Source organism: Dreissena polymorpha, chromosome 7, assembly GCF_020536995.1.
Source record: "Dreissena polymorpha isolate Duluth1 chromosome 7, UMN_Dpol_1.0, whole genome shotgun sequence".
NCBI lineage: Eukaryota > Metazoa > Mollusca > Bivalvia > Myida > Dreissenidae > Dreissena > Dreissena polymorpha.
Window position 1 is genome coordinate 15466371 of NC_068361.1, and position 17163 is coordinate 15483533.

At 37.6% G+C, this 17163-nt stretch overlaps 1 protein-coding gene across 3 annotated transcripts in view; it reads right to left on the bottom strand.

Moving 5' to 3' along the window:
- The window catches only part of LOC127838381 (E3 ubiquitin-protein ligase UBR4-like), a 179398-nt gene that overhangs the window by 44654 nt on the left and 117581 nt on the right, over positions 1–17163 (bottom strand). For all 3 annotated transcript variants that reach the window (XM_052366097.1, XM_052366098.1, XM_052366096.1), the window contains exons 67-76: positions 16465–16632; positions 13423–13548; positions 11822–11992; positions 11147–11225; positions 10592–10771; positions 9477–9657; positions 7297–7444; positions 6124–6209; positions 3030–3117; positions 180–308 (exon numbers count right to left, since the gene is read on the bottom strand). In XM_052366097.1, coding sequence (XP_052222057.1) covers positions 180–308; positions 3030–3117; positions 6124–6209; positions 7297–7444; positions 9477–9657; positions 10592–10771; positions 11147–11225; positions 11822–11992; positions 13423–13548; positions 16465–16632 — 1356 coding nt within the window. The remainder of the gene's footprint in view (positions 1–179; positions 309–3029; positions 3118–6123; positions 6210–7296; positions 7445–9476; positions 9658–10591; positions 10772–11146; positions 11226–11821; positions 11993–13422; positions 13549–16464; positions 16633–17163) is intronic.

Consider the following 17163-nt stretch of genomic DNA (forward strand, 5'->3'; position numbering starts at 1 on the left):
GCACTGTTTGCTTAAAGGAATTTCTGTAAGAAATATTCTAAATATAGAAATTAATATGCTAGACATCCCTAATTTTTTAAATAAATTGATCCAATTTAGAAGGATGGGAGAGTCCACTAGGCATAAATGGGTTAAACTCATTGAAAATGATACCACAATTCAAAGCCAGCAGAAGTTACCATTTTGGTCCTCTTGAGTTCGGTGATTCTCAGAATGATCTTTGAGATGGTATAGCTCCCCACCAGCTTCACTATCTGCGTGGTCGTCGTAAACTTGCTGTCTACCTTCATGTTGGTCAGCTTCTCACTCTGGAAAACACAATATATTTGTTATTTCAAAGATTTTTTTGGATAACATTTGTATTTTGAAAAATTGTCCAATTATATTTGCATATTTAAATATTGTCCAAATATATTTATATTAGAAATACTGGCCAACCATTTTGTAATTTCAACACATATTGTCAGAGCTCCAGATAAGAGGTGTATCTGGGTATTTACGCGTTGAAAAAAAAAACACATTAAAAATCGGCCCAGTACGTAACAAAACGCAATACAAATCTTGGTACGTATTTTAAATCGATTAAAGTGCGTAACCGGTTTAACAAATAATCCAGTTGAGTTTTTAGTGTACGTTAAGCTTTGAATCAAAAGTAAGTCATTCAAATTAAGCTTGTAATAACAATGGCGGCCTATCATGTTTGTGGATCAAAAAGGGACGTTTTAAGGGACCTGCGGCTCCTTCGGAAATATTTTTTAAAGTAAGTCTGTTCAAATCGTCATTTTAAATTTATTATGTTTGCATTTAATAATATAAATAACAACAAATAATAATATTTCTAGATTAAACACGCCATTTACTATTTCAGTTTTCTATGGAAATGGAAAATACCCCTAAATATTCCTCAATACCCTTAATGGTTGAAACAAAGGAGTAAAATACGCTTTACCAATAATATCAGGTGGTGAAATACCATTTAGACTAAGTCCTTATCTGGAGCTCTGCATATTGTACACATATATGTGTGTTTTGAAATAATTTCCAACATTTTTGAAATTTCAACTACTATTCAACTATTTTTGTAATATTATATATTGTCCAAATATTTGTGTTATTTTAAATATTAGTGTCAAAATACATTTCCAATTTCAAATATTGTCTAAATTTATTTGAAATTTGAAATATTATCAAAATATTTTTTGTAATTTGAATTATTGTACAAACAGGGATTTCAATAGACGCAGAATCCTGCGTTTTGACGCGAGCAAATTAAAAATGACTCATTTTTGACGCAACACTTTTTTCTGCTGTGCGTCATTTTGACGCGTCGAAAATTTGACCCGTGTGTCAGTCAGTTAACGTCTCGAGTTCCATGGTAATAAATCCCGCTGTGCTCCTAATTGAAATTAATGTTTCAGTATTTGAAACTCGGTCTATAATCGAGGGAATTCCCCGGGCGTTGTTTATCTTATCTCATCTCTTCCAATACACGTGTCACCGTCTAAATAGTGCGTGCCCACTAACTGGGTAATTAGCAGCAGTGGTTACGTGATAATTGATTGACCATCCGATAATTGCAGGTTTTTTGCAGACTTTTCAGACGGCACGGTTAAAGAAAGTCGGCAAAATTAATTAAAGTAAAAACCATATTGATCAAAGGTCTATTAATTACGTAGATCCAATAGTAGATCTAAGTCCAGCGAGTTTTGTCAGTTGTTAATCCACCGATAATTACAAGTTACACCCATCTTATATAAACTAGAATCACAGTTCATTTTTTATACTAACAAGTAATAATAATACACATAAACATTGAGAAAACACATTTTCTCGATAAGATATAAATTATTCGAGTAGAATTAAATTGCTGCGGCATGACCTTTGTAAATGGCGGACTTAACATTCAACCCGAGTTCAATTCAAAGCTGGCGATTCAAATTGAAAGTAATGGCGATTCAATAATGGAGAAAGCATTTACTGGATTTAACAAACATTTGATAAGGTTTGTTAAATCCGATAACAACAAAAAAAATTTGGATTATTAAAGTAAAACTACTACAGGTAAGGCATTCCAAAGTGTACATATTTCGGACATGTATAGTATTCAGATAAACAGTAATAGATATACTAGATGTTCCATGCATTTAGATTGTGTTTTGTTAGAAAAGCTATCATAGGGATGATGATAATATAATGACGATAAATATGTGATGAAAAGGTGCTATTGGTACATATCTTAAATTATTTAAATGTGTTAAAAGTGTTATAACTATAAGGAAGTATAAATAATGTACCAATTCAATAAAATATGTTGTGTAATGTATCATGGTATTGTTATTTAATAAAGCAGTATAACTTTTTAAGATATTGTGTTACTCTTAGAGCATAGTTTTATCTAAAAAATAGAATAATACAGACAAAAACACAATTAATGCGTTCAAAATTGACCCCCACCATTTTTCAATTTGACTCCTCAAAATTTCAGTCCAGGGGTCATTGACTCCTGGTTTTTAAAATCTATTGAAATCCCTGTACAAACATATTTGTTATATCAAATACTGTCCAAATATTTTGTAATATGCCCAAATATTTGTGTAATTTAAAATATTGCCCAAATATTTTGGTAATCTGCAATATTGAACAAAAGGTGAAAAAATGGGCAGATTAACCCATCTATGTAAGTGTAGTTTTGATGCAGTTTTCAACCGTAGTTCATGTCAATGGTGTTATTTAACAGCTCCACACTTTTCCTGGGTAAGCAAGGTAATCAGTACTAAGTTGACATGGTCGCCGTGGTGTAATGGATATGGTGTCCACCTAGCAACCGGGAGGTCATGGGTTCGATCACCAATTTGGGAGCGTTCTTTTAATCTCCCCCAAAGACACCAAGTACTGGTTCTAGGCCCAGGAAACGGACTCAAGGGCGTTTATATAAGCCATAGGCTTCCAATGCAATCGAGCTAAAATAAATAGGTTTAAACTAAGTTGACACAGTTGAGACACTTTATATCTCCAGCCCCATGCCTTACCTTGAGCTGCACCTCCGGATTGTTGCACACCAGGCATGGGTCACTCTCAAGGTAGTAACCATCGAAATCTACCAGTCCTTGCAGCATGCTGAAATATGAACAGGAAGTTAAACTAAGTGTTATTTCTTTGGAAAGTTTTAAACATTAACCATGATAGCATTCAATAAACTTTTATTTATGATGTTGCTTGCTGAAGCGTTAACGTTTAAGTTAAACATGGTAGTTCTTTTTTGGAAACTGTCCATTGAAATAAAAAAACATTTGAAATGCTTTATATCCTTAAGTGAAAAAGTTAAGGATTGCTACAGCAGTGTTCAGCCAAGGCCGCGATTCCGCGATATTGTCGCGCAGAAATTGTATTTGTCGCTAAACAAAAATAGCTGGTGCGAATTTTGTCGCGACCGATTTGACTTGAGTAGGAATCGGAAAGCGATTCTTACACATTAAACATTTCTTAGAAAAGCGGATTTCCTGTTATGGCAGGTGCTCATTGCTTAGTGACTGCTTTGTTAGTCCAGTATTGATAAGATGATATGATTCTCACTCATTTGGTGGCGAATGAAAATGCTTGTTTCATTATGGCATAAATATAAAGTTATTCTATTCAACCTCCTAATGAATAGTTCCATAAATGTCATTGCCAAAGAAAAAAAGCCTTAATTTTTTTTAATTTTTTTTAGTTAATCATCAAGTAGTTCGAAAGAAACTACTTTATATAAGGAGCAAGTTAGTCCTCACTCTACACCTGAGAAGGTGCAAGATAGCCCTGTGACTGTTACTGTACAACATGAGCCAAAATTATCCCATCCACATAAAAAAATTAGCCCAAGCCGTCTGATAAAACGGATGTTAAAAAGTCCCAAAGAAAATTTTAAGAACGTTGGCTTCGTGATTATTCTTGGCTTGAGCATAATGTTACTGGCCAATTAAATAGTTACATGTACCATAGTTGATAGTTAACAGTTGAAAAAAAACTAATTTAATTACAAACAGTAACTAAAGAAACTGTCAGTGCTTTATGAAAGGGACAGAAAGGCTCACAAATGAATATTTAAAGGTATACTAGTTGTTTAAAACACTTGTGCTTTTGGCGTCTCCCTGATTTTAAGAATGTCCCCTATTTTTTAGGGCTGATGGGACAATTGTCCCTTTCTAGATTCTTTCTCTGCAGAATACTGCTACAGCTTAAAAAAAAAAGAATTTGGCATATCTATCAAAGTTGAGAATGCAAAGGATGCATTGATCACGCAGGAATGTTTCCAACATGGCTGTGATTTTGGAGAAAATGTACACTATATCCCTTACTAGGTCTACTCTAAACTGAACTTTCAACATATCATGTACACTATATCCCTTACTAGGTCTACTCTAACTGAACTTTCAACATATCATGTACACTATATCCCTGACTAGGTCTACTCTAACTGAACTTTCAACATATCATGTACACTATATCCCTGACTAGGTCTGCTCTAACTGAACTTTCAACATATCATGTACACTATATCCCTTACTAGGTCTACTCTAACTGAACTTTCAACATATCATGTACACTATATCCCTTACTAGGTCTACTCTAACTGAACTTTCAACATATCATGTACACTATATCCCTTACTAGGTCTACTCTAACTGAACTTTCAACATATCATGTACACTATATCCCTTACTAGGTCTACTCTAACTGAACTTTTAACATATCATGTACACTATATCCCTTACTAGGTCTACTCTAACTGAACTTTCAACATATCATGTACACTATATCCCTTACTAGGTCTACTCTAACTGAACTTTCAACATATCATATACACTATATCCCTGACTAGGTCTGCTCTAACTGAACTTTCAACATATCATATACACTATATCCCTGACTAGGTCTGCTCTAACTGAACTTTCAACATATCATATACACTATATCCCTGACTAGGTCTGCTCTAACTGAACTTTCAACGTATCATGTACACTATATCCCTTACTAGGTCTACTCTAACTGAACTTTCAACATATCATGTACACTATATCCCTTACTGGGTCTGCTCTAACTGAACTTTCAACATATCATGTACACTATATCCCTTACTAGGTCTACTCTAACTGAACTTTCAACATATCATATACACTATATCCCTGACTAGGTCTGCTCTAACTGAACTATCAACATATCATGTACACTATATCCCTTACTAGGTCTACTCTAACTGAACTTTCAACATATCATGTACACTATATCCCTTACTAGGTCTACTCTAACTGAACTTTTAACATATCATGTACACTATATCCCTTACTAGGTCTACTCTAACTGAACTTTTAACATATCATGTACACTATATCCCTTACTAGGTCTACTCTAACTGAACTATCAACATATCATGTACACTATATCCCTGACTAGGTCTGCTCTAACTGAACTTTCAACATATCATGTACACTATATCCCTTACTAGGTCTACTCTAACTGAACTTTCAACATATCATGTACACTATATCCCTTACTAGGTCTACTCTAACTGAACTTTCAACATATCATATACACTATATCCCTTACTAGGTCTACTCTAACTGAACTTTCAACATATCATATACACTATATCCCTTACTAGGTCTACTCTAACTGAACTTTCAACATATCATATACACTATATCCCTGACTAGGTCTACTCTAACTGAACTTTCAACATATCATGTACACTATATCCCTGACTAGGTCTGCTCTAACTGAACTTTCAACATATCATGTACACTATATCCCTTACTAGGTCTACTCTAACTGAACTTTCAACATATATTGTACACTTAAGAACTATAAGCTTTGCAATTTTGGCATCTAAAACCCTAACTACTGTAGATTCATTGGGCGAAGTTGACTTGAAATTTGTGGATTCATAAAATCTGGCGATTTCGTTTGGTTTTAAGTTTGTAGATTTTTGAAAAATGTCTGATAAATGACTTCCGACGTGAGCATTTGTTTGACTATTGATTTCATTATTTAGAAGATCCAAGAAATTCCACAAAACTTCGGTGTCAAAGTAATTATTGCTATAAGCGACTTACTTGTAGATCTTAATTATTGCTAAAAGCCACTTACTTGTAGATCTGTGAGTTAGGATGATTTGCCAGCCTCTGGTTCTCATCCTTCAGCAAGTCTATGGCTTGGTCCAGATACTCCTTGGTCTAAATGAAAAGACAATTTTATTTCATGAGATCGCATCCTTAGTTTAGGACAAGAATGACTCTTATTCTGTGGTAATTTTATCAAGTCAAATATTCCACATACACAATTTAGTATGCATGGTAATAGAACAAGAGCACAGCATAACGGGTGCCACGCTCGGCAACAGGTGCAGTTTTTTTAATAAATGAAAGCTTGTCAGATTTTTTTTTTTTTTTTTTAGAGGTCACATTGACCTTGACCTTTGACACAAAATGGGTGTGGCATGTAGAACTCATCAAGGGGCATCTACATATGAAGTTTCAAAGTTGTAGGTGGAAGCACTTTGATTTTAGAGCCAATGTTAAGGTTTTAGCACAACGCGGACGGCGGACGGCGGATGTCACGACTAGCTGGCTATGACAATACCTGGGGTTTTATCCGAAAACACCGAGCTAAACAAGACTATTGCCAAGCAATATAGTCCCCTACTGGCTCTACCATTGTCAGAAATTCAACCATTTTTTTAATTTTATTATTTATTGCCATAGCAACCAGAATTTTTGATGTGGGAACAAAATGCAATGACGTGCATAATGTCCATATTGCCATCTATCCATGTTTCAAGTTTCATGAAAAAATATTAAGAACTTTTAAAGTTATCCCAGGATCCAGAAAAGTGTGACTGACAGACTGAGAGACAGACAGACAGACAGAGCACAAACTATAAGTCCCCCCCGGTGAAACCGGTAGGGGACAAAAATATCCAGCATGGTAAATACCTGTAGTTTGATGAATATACAATGTATTAATCTAAGCTTGATGACAATTGAAAGTTTCCATCAATCAATTTCAGATTGATTGCATCAAAAGCCTTAGGCTGATTTAGACAATCTAGAGTCCATTTCATGGGCAGAACCAGTACTTGGGGTCCTCGAATATGATATTAGGAGTGCTCCCTGACTGGAGATCAAACCTTGGACCTCTTGAATGTGGACACCATATCCACTACGCCACCACAACACTCATGTACCAGCTAAACAATGTTCTCTGGCAATTAATCAACAGGAAAAAAAACATGATTACAAGAAGCTGAATAGTGTTAAGAACCTTTTTCTCCGAGTTCTGTGGGGTGATAAGAACAAAGTAGCCCAGTAGGTCCACAAACTGTGCTGCCTTGCGACCGTACATGGGCAGTTCTTTCCAGAGGGTCCACAGAAGGTCCAGAAGGCTGGCCTGTTGATCATCACTAGAGTTCCTGTATGGAAAAAATACTTAGTATATAACCAGTGAAGACATAATAAGAATAAAACAAGGATAAATACTGAGCATAAAACAAGGATAAATACTGAGCATAAAACAAGGATAAATAATGAGCATAAAACAAGGATAAATACTGAACATATAACAAGGATAAATACTGAGCATATAACAAGGATAAATAATGAGCATAAACAAGGATAAATAATGAGCCTAAAACAAGAGACAAAAAAAGGAGCGAAAAGTGACTCGGCAGACTTGAAATTTAGCTGTGTTCCTTGCAAACTGGGCTTAATGCATGTGCTTAAAGTTTCGTCCTAGATTAGCCTGTGCAGTCTACAGTGGCTAATCAGGGATGACATTTTCTCTTATCTAATAAGAGACTTCCTTTGAAGGAAAAATTAAACAAAGAAACTTTCTGAGACGGGTGATGCTCCCCAAAGTGTTTTTTTGTCACAATATTGCACTATATATTCAGATAAAAAGAAACGTCTTGAGGGCACAGTAGTTGGGGGGACAAGAATATTTGTATATAAAATTTTAAAGGGCCATAACTCTGTGAAAAATCATCTGACCAGAACCCACTGATAATATGCACATCTCTACTTGGTAGTGAAGCTTCCTATAAAGTTTCATTGAATTCCAGTCATTAGTTGCTGAAAAATAGCCCGGACAAGAATTGCACTATATGTTCAGTTAATGGAAAATTTCAAAGGGCCATAACTCTGTGAAAAATCATCAGACCAGAACCCGCTGATAATATGCACATCTCTTCTTTGAAGTGAAGCTTCCCATAAAGTTTCATTGAATTCCGGTCATTAATTGCTGAGAAATAGCCCTGACAAGAATTGCACTATATGTACAGTTAATGCTAAATTTCAAAGGGCCATAACTCTGTGAAAAATCATCCGACCAGAACCCGCTGATAATATGCACATCTCTACTTGGTAGTGAAGCTTCCCATAAAGTTTCATTGACTTCCGGTCATTAGTTGCTGAGAAACAGCCCGGACAAGAATTGCACTATATGTACAGTTAATGGAAAATTTCAAAGGGCCATAACTCTGTAAAAAATCATCCGACCACGACCCGCTGATATTATGCACATCTCCTCTTGGTAGTGAAGCTTCCCATAAAGTTTCATTGAATTCCGGTCATTAGTTGCTGAGAAATAGCCCGGACAAGAATTGCACTATATGTACAGTAAATGGAGAATTTTAAAGGGCCATAACTCTGTGAAAAATCATCCGACCAGAACCTGCTGATGATATGCACATCTCCTCTTGGTAGTGAAGCTTCCCATAAAGTTTCATTGAATTCCAGTCATTAGTTGCTGAGAAATAGCCCGGACAAAAATTGTGCACGGACAGACACACCGACGCACGGACACACCGACGCACGGACAGACGAAGCGGCGACTATATGCTCCCCCCAAATTTTTTGGGGGAGCATAATAAAAGTGGGAAGTGTTGTCCCTGATTAGCCTTTGTGAACTGCACAGGCTAACATGGTACCATACTTTATGCACATGCATAAAGCCCAGTTTTCCCAGAGCTAATTGTATATGGGCAGTACCTTTCATAGAGTCCACAGTATGTCTTAACTTTTCGACGTTTATCGCTTCAGCATCTGCAGGCATAGATTGCTATTGGTTCATTAATTATATTTTTAACATAACTGCTGCAGCCCTGCTGATGTTCAGCTAACAGGGCATGAAGGTGTTAAATATTTGTCAAACTAAAACTTTCAATCTGATTGAAAATAAAGTAACGGTAAATATAGGTAAATATACACATCCAGCAGGGTAATTTGGCCTTACAAGGGCTGTTTATAAATAATTCAGGTTAACCGATAATGATGAATTTTTACCTTCTAATGTGAAACTCCATTGACAAGTTCGAGTCAATTGTTGCTTTGTTGTTTATTTTTAAAGAAAACAATATTTGTCCACAATTCCTTTGAGGGCTAGATCTATGACACAAAAGCTAGGAAAATTGTAATACTTTGATTTACAAGATAAAGGACACTGACTTGTATATCTGGTGCACCAGGGCATGGGCCTGCCAACGTATGGATGTGGAGTTGGACTCGAGAAGGAACGTGCGCACGAAATGCATCATGAGACCGTCAGATATCTGGGAGCTAAGAAGCTTGATCAGGCTCATGCAGAGGCTTTCTTCAGGCTTCTGAATAGCGGTCTCTGTATCAGCATCTAAAAAGACATCAATACTTTGAATGAAATGCATCAAGTGACCGTCCAAGATCTAGAAGCTTGATCAGGGTTATACACAGGCTTATAAAATACTTAAAAAATCACTTATGGCTCAACCACTTGCAATAATATTCTTTAATATGGTTTGGAACCACTAATGCTCTATATTTACCATTTCAAGGCAGTGACCAAAGCTTATAATGTTTATAATGTTTTTAGTACAGTATTTAATATGCAATTGGTACTGGCAGATGGTAACAAAATATTTTTCTACTGATTATGTTAAATTATCCATATATTCAATGAACAGCAATAAAAGAAACACAATCTTTTACTGTAAAAAAAAGAGTGCCTCTCTCTGGGAAAACTGGGCTGTATTAATTTGCGTTAAGTAACGTCCCAGATTAGCCTGTGCAGTCCACACATTCTAAGGAAGAATTTTTGTTAAGAAGAGACTTTTAAAGGAAAATCCCATAAAATCTGACAGTGTCATTCCCATTAAACCTGTGCAAACTGCACAGGCTAATCTGATACAAGGCTCAACGCACAAGCATTAAGCCCCATTTGTCCCAAAAGGTGGCTAAAAAATCTATGCCTCAGACGACACCTTACACAAACGTATTAAGCCCCATTTTCCCAGAGCCCTGCTCAAATATCATCTGGGGTGGTATTCCAGAAACATCTCAAGTCATTTCTTAAATAATTTCACTTAAGTTAAAAATTACAATGTTTTGTATTTCTTTACTAAATAAGGAAACACATGTTTTTTTGGTATTCCTAAAATATCATTGGTATAATGATGCTATTTAAATGTATATCTTGATGCCAATCTATTGCAATATGAAATGAAACACTTAAGAAAATATCCCAATTTAAGGATCAGAATAAAATTTAACTTAAGATGCTTCTGGAATACAACCCCTGTATCACTCACCATGACCAGGGTCCTTGACCTTGGCCTGTTTGTTGCTGGATGCGGTGGGTCCCTCCTGTGGGGCACTGTTGGCCCTGACCCCTGGGGCCCCACACAGGGCACACTGCAGCAGCTGGAGCAAGGTAGGGGCCACCCCCTCATCCAGTGAGATACTGGACCGGACCAGGAACAACAACACCTCTGACAGGAGAAAAAATGCATTTAAGTAACAAAAACAACAACAACAACAAAACTTCTGACAGGAGAAAACAAAATTACAGAGACAAAGTTTTGCATTCTTGAAGTTTGATAGTGTACCGTAACCTCATGGGCATTTGTGGACCCCAGTTGGAGGGGATTACTTTAGAAGTTCTGTCAGTTGACCCAAGATTCATTTTATTTTCTTGACATCAAATCTCTGGATTTGATAAATCAAACATATTTTTATTAATATGACTTTGTTAGGGGTATATATGAATGAAACAATATAAATATGTTATAGGCAAACAAAATAATCATTTAGAGAAAAAAAATAAGAAAAAAAGGAATAGAAGATAAAAAAAATTCTAATCTCACCTGGGTGCTCCAGACAATACTTCTGCCAGTTGATTGGACGGCTGGATGCGATGTCTGAACACACCTTCAAGTGCTCGATCTACAAGATAAATCAAAGATGCAATTAGTGTGTCTAAATTTTGAAAACCTTGATCCCTTCATACTGAACATCTTAGAAAACTTGAGTAATACATATTATTTTAGAGTATAATAATTTATTAGCACCAACTAATATGAATAATTTATTTCAGTAAATCTATTCATTTCTTTCCAATCAATCATACATCATGAGGAATTTCAAACAATTTTTTGTAAGGCACATGGGCATAGACCCCAAGTTTTGGTAACTGAAAAGTCAAAGATCAGCTTCAGACACATTTAATTTTGTTTTTGATCCTCAAAAATTAAAGTGGAAAAGGAAACAAGAGCTGTGTTTTGTGAAACACAATGCCCTCTACTGCACCTTGTAGCCGCACAACAGCAGCTATTTTAGAGGAAATTGTTTAGTCCAAGGCCATCACTTTGTCGAAAATCAATCAACCATGCTCATTAGTATGTGAGGGCTAGAAATGAAGCCTTGAACACTCAAACCTTTTAAAAAAGTCTTTAATAACCTGAAGTTTATTTTCTACAGTGACTAAAAAGGCGTCAAAATGCGCATAATAGCAGTAAATGGTTAACTTTGCAATCACATACCAGCACCAGCAGAGAGTCATATGGGAGGAGAACGCTGTGTGGGGCCACATCTCCGGCAGACAGCCCGCTCTTCTGGCACTGGCTGGTAACACTCTGCAGGTTCATCTCGATAGAGTGGAGGTCCCGCAACTCTCGGTACTTCTCTTTGGTGCCGCAGATGAAAAGCAGCAGCTGTAATTGTTTAGTTTTTAAATTATATATTTTAATTTTATTTAATACTCCTATTATTAATCATAAATTATTATTCAAATAAAATTGAATTGTTAAAGAGTGTATTGTTTAAATGACCACTATAAAGTATTGCATGAAATCGGGTATATCAAGAAATAAACAAAATAACAACTAGAAATGGCGCGGCAGAGGCCGACGCGTATCCCCACGCCGAATGTTTGACCTAGGTGTGCCCCAGGGTTGGTAATGGGGCCATGCATAGCTGAGATTGACCGTATTGTCATAAGAGAAGTTCATCATCAATTAGAAGTGAATTGGTGTAGAAATGAAGAAGTTATAGTAAAAGGCAATTTTGGGTGGGTGTGGTCTATGTGGGCGGGGCCCCAGGGTTGGTAATGGGGCCATGCATAGTTGAGATTGACCGTATTGTCATAAGAGAAGTTCAGTATCAATTTGAAGTGAATCGGTGTAGAAATGAAGAAATTATAGTAAAAGGCAATTTTGGGTGGGTGTGGTCTATGTGGGCGGGGCGCCCCAGGGTTGGTAATGGGGCCATGCATAGTTGAGATTGACTGTATTGTCATAAGAGAAGTTCAATATCAATTTGAAGTGAATCGGTGTAGAAATGAAGAAATTATAGTAAAGGCAATTTTGGGTGGGTGTGGTCTATGTGGGCGGGGCCCCAGGGTTGGTTATGGGGCCATGCATAGTTGAGATTGACCCTAATGTCATAAGAGAATTTGAGTATCAATTTGAAGTGAATCCGTGTAGAAATGAAAAAATTATAGTAAATGGAATTTTTTGGTGGGTGTGGCCTATGTGGGCGGGCGCCCCAGGGTTGGGATTGGGGCCATGCATAGTTGAGATTGACCCTAATGTCATAACAAAAGTTCAGTATCAATTTGAAGTGAATCCGTGTAGAAATGAAAAAATTATAGTAAATGGAAATTTTTGGTGGGTGTGGCCTATGTGGGCGGGGCGCCCCAGGGTTGGGAATGGGGCCATGCATGGTTGAGATTGACCGTATTGTCATAAGAGAGGTCCAGTATCAATTTGAAGTGAATCGGTGTAGAAATAAAGAAGTAAATGTAAAATAACCTAAAAAAATGAGTGATAATTTCTGACGCGGCCCCACCCCAACCGCTATAACTTTTGACCCAGGGGTCAGATCAAAATTCCAAATAGTGCAGGGTCGCACATATGCTCATAGCTACCATGTGTGTAAGTTTCAAGGTTCTAGTGCTTTTAGTGTAGGAGGAGATAGTGGCCAGGACGGACGGACAGACGGACGGACGGACGGACGGCGGAGATAACCACAATATCCCCACCTTTTTTTCAAAAAGCGTGGGGATAAATACCATAGAACCCCATTTCCTTAACTCTATCCTTACACATACACAAATCTTGTTTAATCAGTTTGAATGGTTTACCTTTCGAACTTGTTTCTTGACGAATGGTGTGCGCTGGGTCATCAAATACTCGGCCAGTACGGTGTGCCACGCTGTGTCAAAGTCTGTGCGTGATACACTGGACACACAGTCTCCAATCTTCTTCAGCTGAAATAAGTAGTTTAAACCCTTAACCACTTAGAAACATATTTAACCCTTTACCACTTAGATACATATTTAACCCTTTACCACTTAGATACATATTTAACCCTTTACCACTTGTATACATATTTAACCCTTTACCACTTAGATAAGTATTTAACCCTTTACCAATAAGATACTTATTTTGACACATTTGTGGTCCCTTAGAAAGTTAAATTTAATTACAGACCTTTCTTACTAGATTCAAGTTTTAAAGGCTTCAATTCATCCCCTTATATACTGATGAGCAGCAAACAGCATAAATCCTGAACAGACTGCGAGTTACTCGCAGGTTGCTCAGGTTTTTTGCTGTTTGCAAAAGCCATTTTCACTTTGCTTCTTTTAATGTACATGTATATAGGAAAGGGTTAAAAGGCATTTGGAGTTTTTATTGTTCTTAAACTAAACAAATTTATACGTTAGTTGGACTGACCAGTTTTGTGAAGTCTGTTAAGCTAACTGTACAAAAGAACACATTTACATATTTGCATCTGATAAATGGACGATCTTTATAATTATATTTCATTTTTTCTTGTGATGTTTATCTTAATATTTGACATTGCCTTATTGCATGATGGGTTACCTTTGCAGAACCTCATGGCACACATGTGTCATTAATGACATGATTGCCCCCACATGATAAAACATTTGGTGTGTACACTGGAGATTTCATACATGGATATCTTAAAATTTCCGTACTGCCATGACTTGCTGTTCTGTTGGTGTAATAAACGTAAATGTTTTCATTCATCAAGAGCTTTTCAATGCAAAGTACAATCAGAAAACATCTTTAAGGGTTCGATTTTTTATGACCTGTTCAGATTTAGCTTCTTGGCCATTTCATTTCTATTACTTAAACAAAAAATTGTTGTCAAGTCAATTAAAAACGTTCATAACAATCTTTTCAGCACTTTTTTTTCAATTAAAAGCATGTTATATATATATTTATATATAAACAAATGAAAAAAGTTGCCATCTCATATAAAATTAAATCACTTCAGAAATTTAGCAATCACACTTTAACATTTCTTAGTCAAGTTGAATAAAGTACATTACATATGCACAAAATGGTCAACAGTGAATGCCTGCACACTATAAAATAAGAAAGAAAAAAAATCGCCCCCTTGCAGCCATGTTTTTCAACAAACACAAGCCATTTGATAATTGAGCCGTAATATCATTAAAATAAATGTTCTAATCAAGTTTCATGAGATTGGACTAATAATGTGACAACTAGAGCGTTAACAAGGTTTCACTATAGCCATGTAAGGAAAATGTACCTGATATGGCAGGCGGAGGGCCATGTAAGGAAAATGTACCTGATACGGCAGGCGAAGGGCAATGTAAGGAAAATGTACCTGATATGACAGGCGGAGATCAATATAAGGAAAATGTACCTGATAGGGCAGGCGGAGATCAATATAAGGAAAATGTACCTGATAGGGCAGGCGGAGATCAATGTAAGGAAAATGTACCTGATGTGGCAGGCGGAGGGCCATTTAAGGAAAATGTACCTGATATGGCAGGCGGAGGGCCATGTAAGGAAAATGTACCTGGTATGGCAGGCGGAGGGCTATGTAAGCGAAATGTACCTGATACAGCAGGCGGAGATCAATGAAAGGAAAAGGTTCCTGATAGGGCAGGCAGAGATCAATGTAAGGAAAATGTACCTGATAGGGCAGGCAGAGATCAATGTAAGAAAAATGTACCTGATATGGCAGGCGGAGGGCCATGTAAGGAAAATGTACCTGATATGGCAGGCGGAGATCAATATAAGGAAAATGTACCTGATAGGGCAGGGGGAGATCACTGTAAGGAAAATGTACCTGATATGGCAGGCAAAGGGGCCAAGTAAGGAAAATGTACCTGATATGGCAGCCGGAGAGCCATGAAAGGAAAATGTACCTGATAGGGCAGGCAGAGGGCCATGAAAGGAAAATGTTCCTGATATGGCAGGCGGAGGGCCATGTTTTGTAAGGAAAATGTACCTGATATGGCAGGCGGAGAGCCATGTAAGGAAAATGTACCTGATATGGCAGGCGGAGGGCCATGTAAGGAAAATGTACCTGATATGGCAGGCGAAGGGCCGTGTAAGGAAAATGTACCTGATATGGCAGGCAGAGGGCTATGTAAGATAAACATACCTGATATGGCAGGCAGAGGGCTATGTAAGGAAAACGTACCTGATATGGCAAGCAGAGGGCTATGTAAGGAAAATGTACCTGATACAGCAGGCAGAGGGCCATGTAAGGAAAATGTACCTGATACGGCAGACGGACGGCAATGTAAGGAAAATGTACCTGATACGGCAGGTGGAGGGCTATGTAAGGAAAACTTACCTGAAAGCAGGCTGAGGGCCATGTAAAGAAAAGGTACCTGATACAGCAGGCGGAGGGCCATGTAAGGAAAACATACCTGATACTGCAGGCGGAGGGCTATGTAAGGAAAATGTACCTGATACGGCAGGCAAAGGGCCATGTAAGGAAAATGTACCTGATACGGCAGGCGGAGGGCTATGTAAGGAAAATGTACCTGATACTGCAGGTGGAGGGCCATGTAAGGAAAATGTACCTGATACGGCAGGCGGAGGGCTATGAAAGGAAAACGTACCTGATATGGCAGGCGGAGGGCCATGTAAGGAAAATGTACCTTATACGGCAGGTGGAGGGCCATGTAAGGAAAATGTACCTTACACGGCAGGCGGAGGGCCATGTAAGGAAAATGAACCTGATATGGCAGGCGGAGGGCCACGTAAGGAAAATGTACCTGATATGGCAGGCGGAGGGCCATGTAAGGAAAATGTACCTGATACGGCAGGCGGAGGGCCACGTAAGGAAAATGTACCTGATATGGCAGGCGGAGGGCCATATAAGGAAAATGTACCTGATATGGCAGGCGGAGGGCCATTTCAGTGAGGAGTTGTGGGTAGTCCTCAAACACGTCATTGGCGTGGCCCCTTACGTACTGACGGAGGAAGAATGGGGACATGTCCGGGGGTGGGGAGGTTGGGCGGGGCCTCAACAGTTGCCCTGGTAACGGTGCACTCTCCTCCTGCAACAGTAATAGACATGAGTAAATAGGATAATGCTAACCCTTGACAAATGAGTTATGCATTTTGAAGCAACTGTATTCACTTAGAAATTTTTTTTTGTTAAGACTTTTCTTATAATATTCAATTTGTATAGGTTTCATTTCCAAAGTTAAGGCAATGATGAGCAGCAAACAGCATAAAACCTGCAAGTCAATTGCAGGCTGTTCTGGTTTTATGCTGTTTGCATAAAGCCATTTTGACTTTGCTTAAGAGCGGGTTAGGGCTAAGTACTTGCAATTCATACTACCTAGCTACTGATGGACCCCATATTGGATATCCACTTGGGCAAGAGATTGCCAAGCAATATGGTCCCCTACCGGTGAAACTCTACCATTGTCAGTAAAAAAATAATAATATTTGTATTAGATTTGTTGCCATAGCAACCAGAATTTTTGACGTAGGAAAAAAATGAAATGACGTGCATAATCTCCATATTGCCATCTATCCATGTTTCAAGTTTAATGAAAAAATATGAAGAACTTTTACAGTTA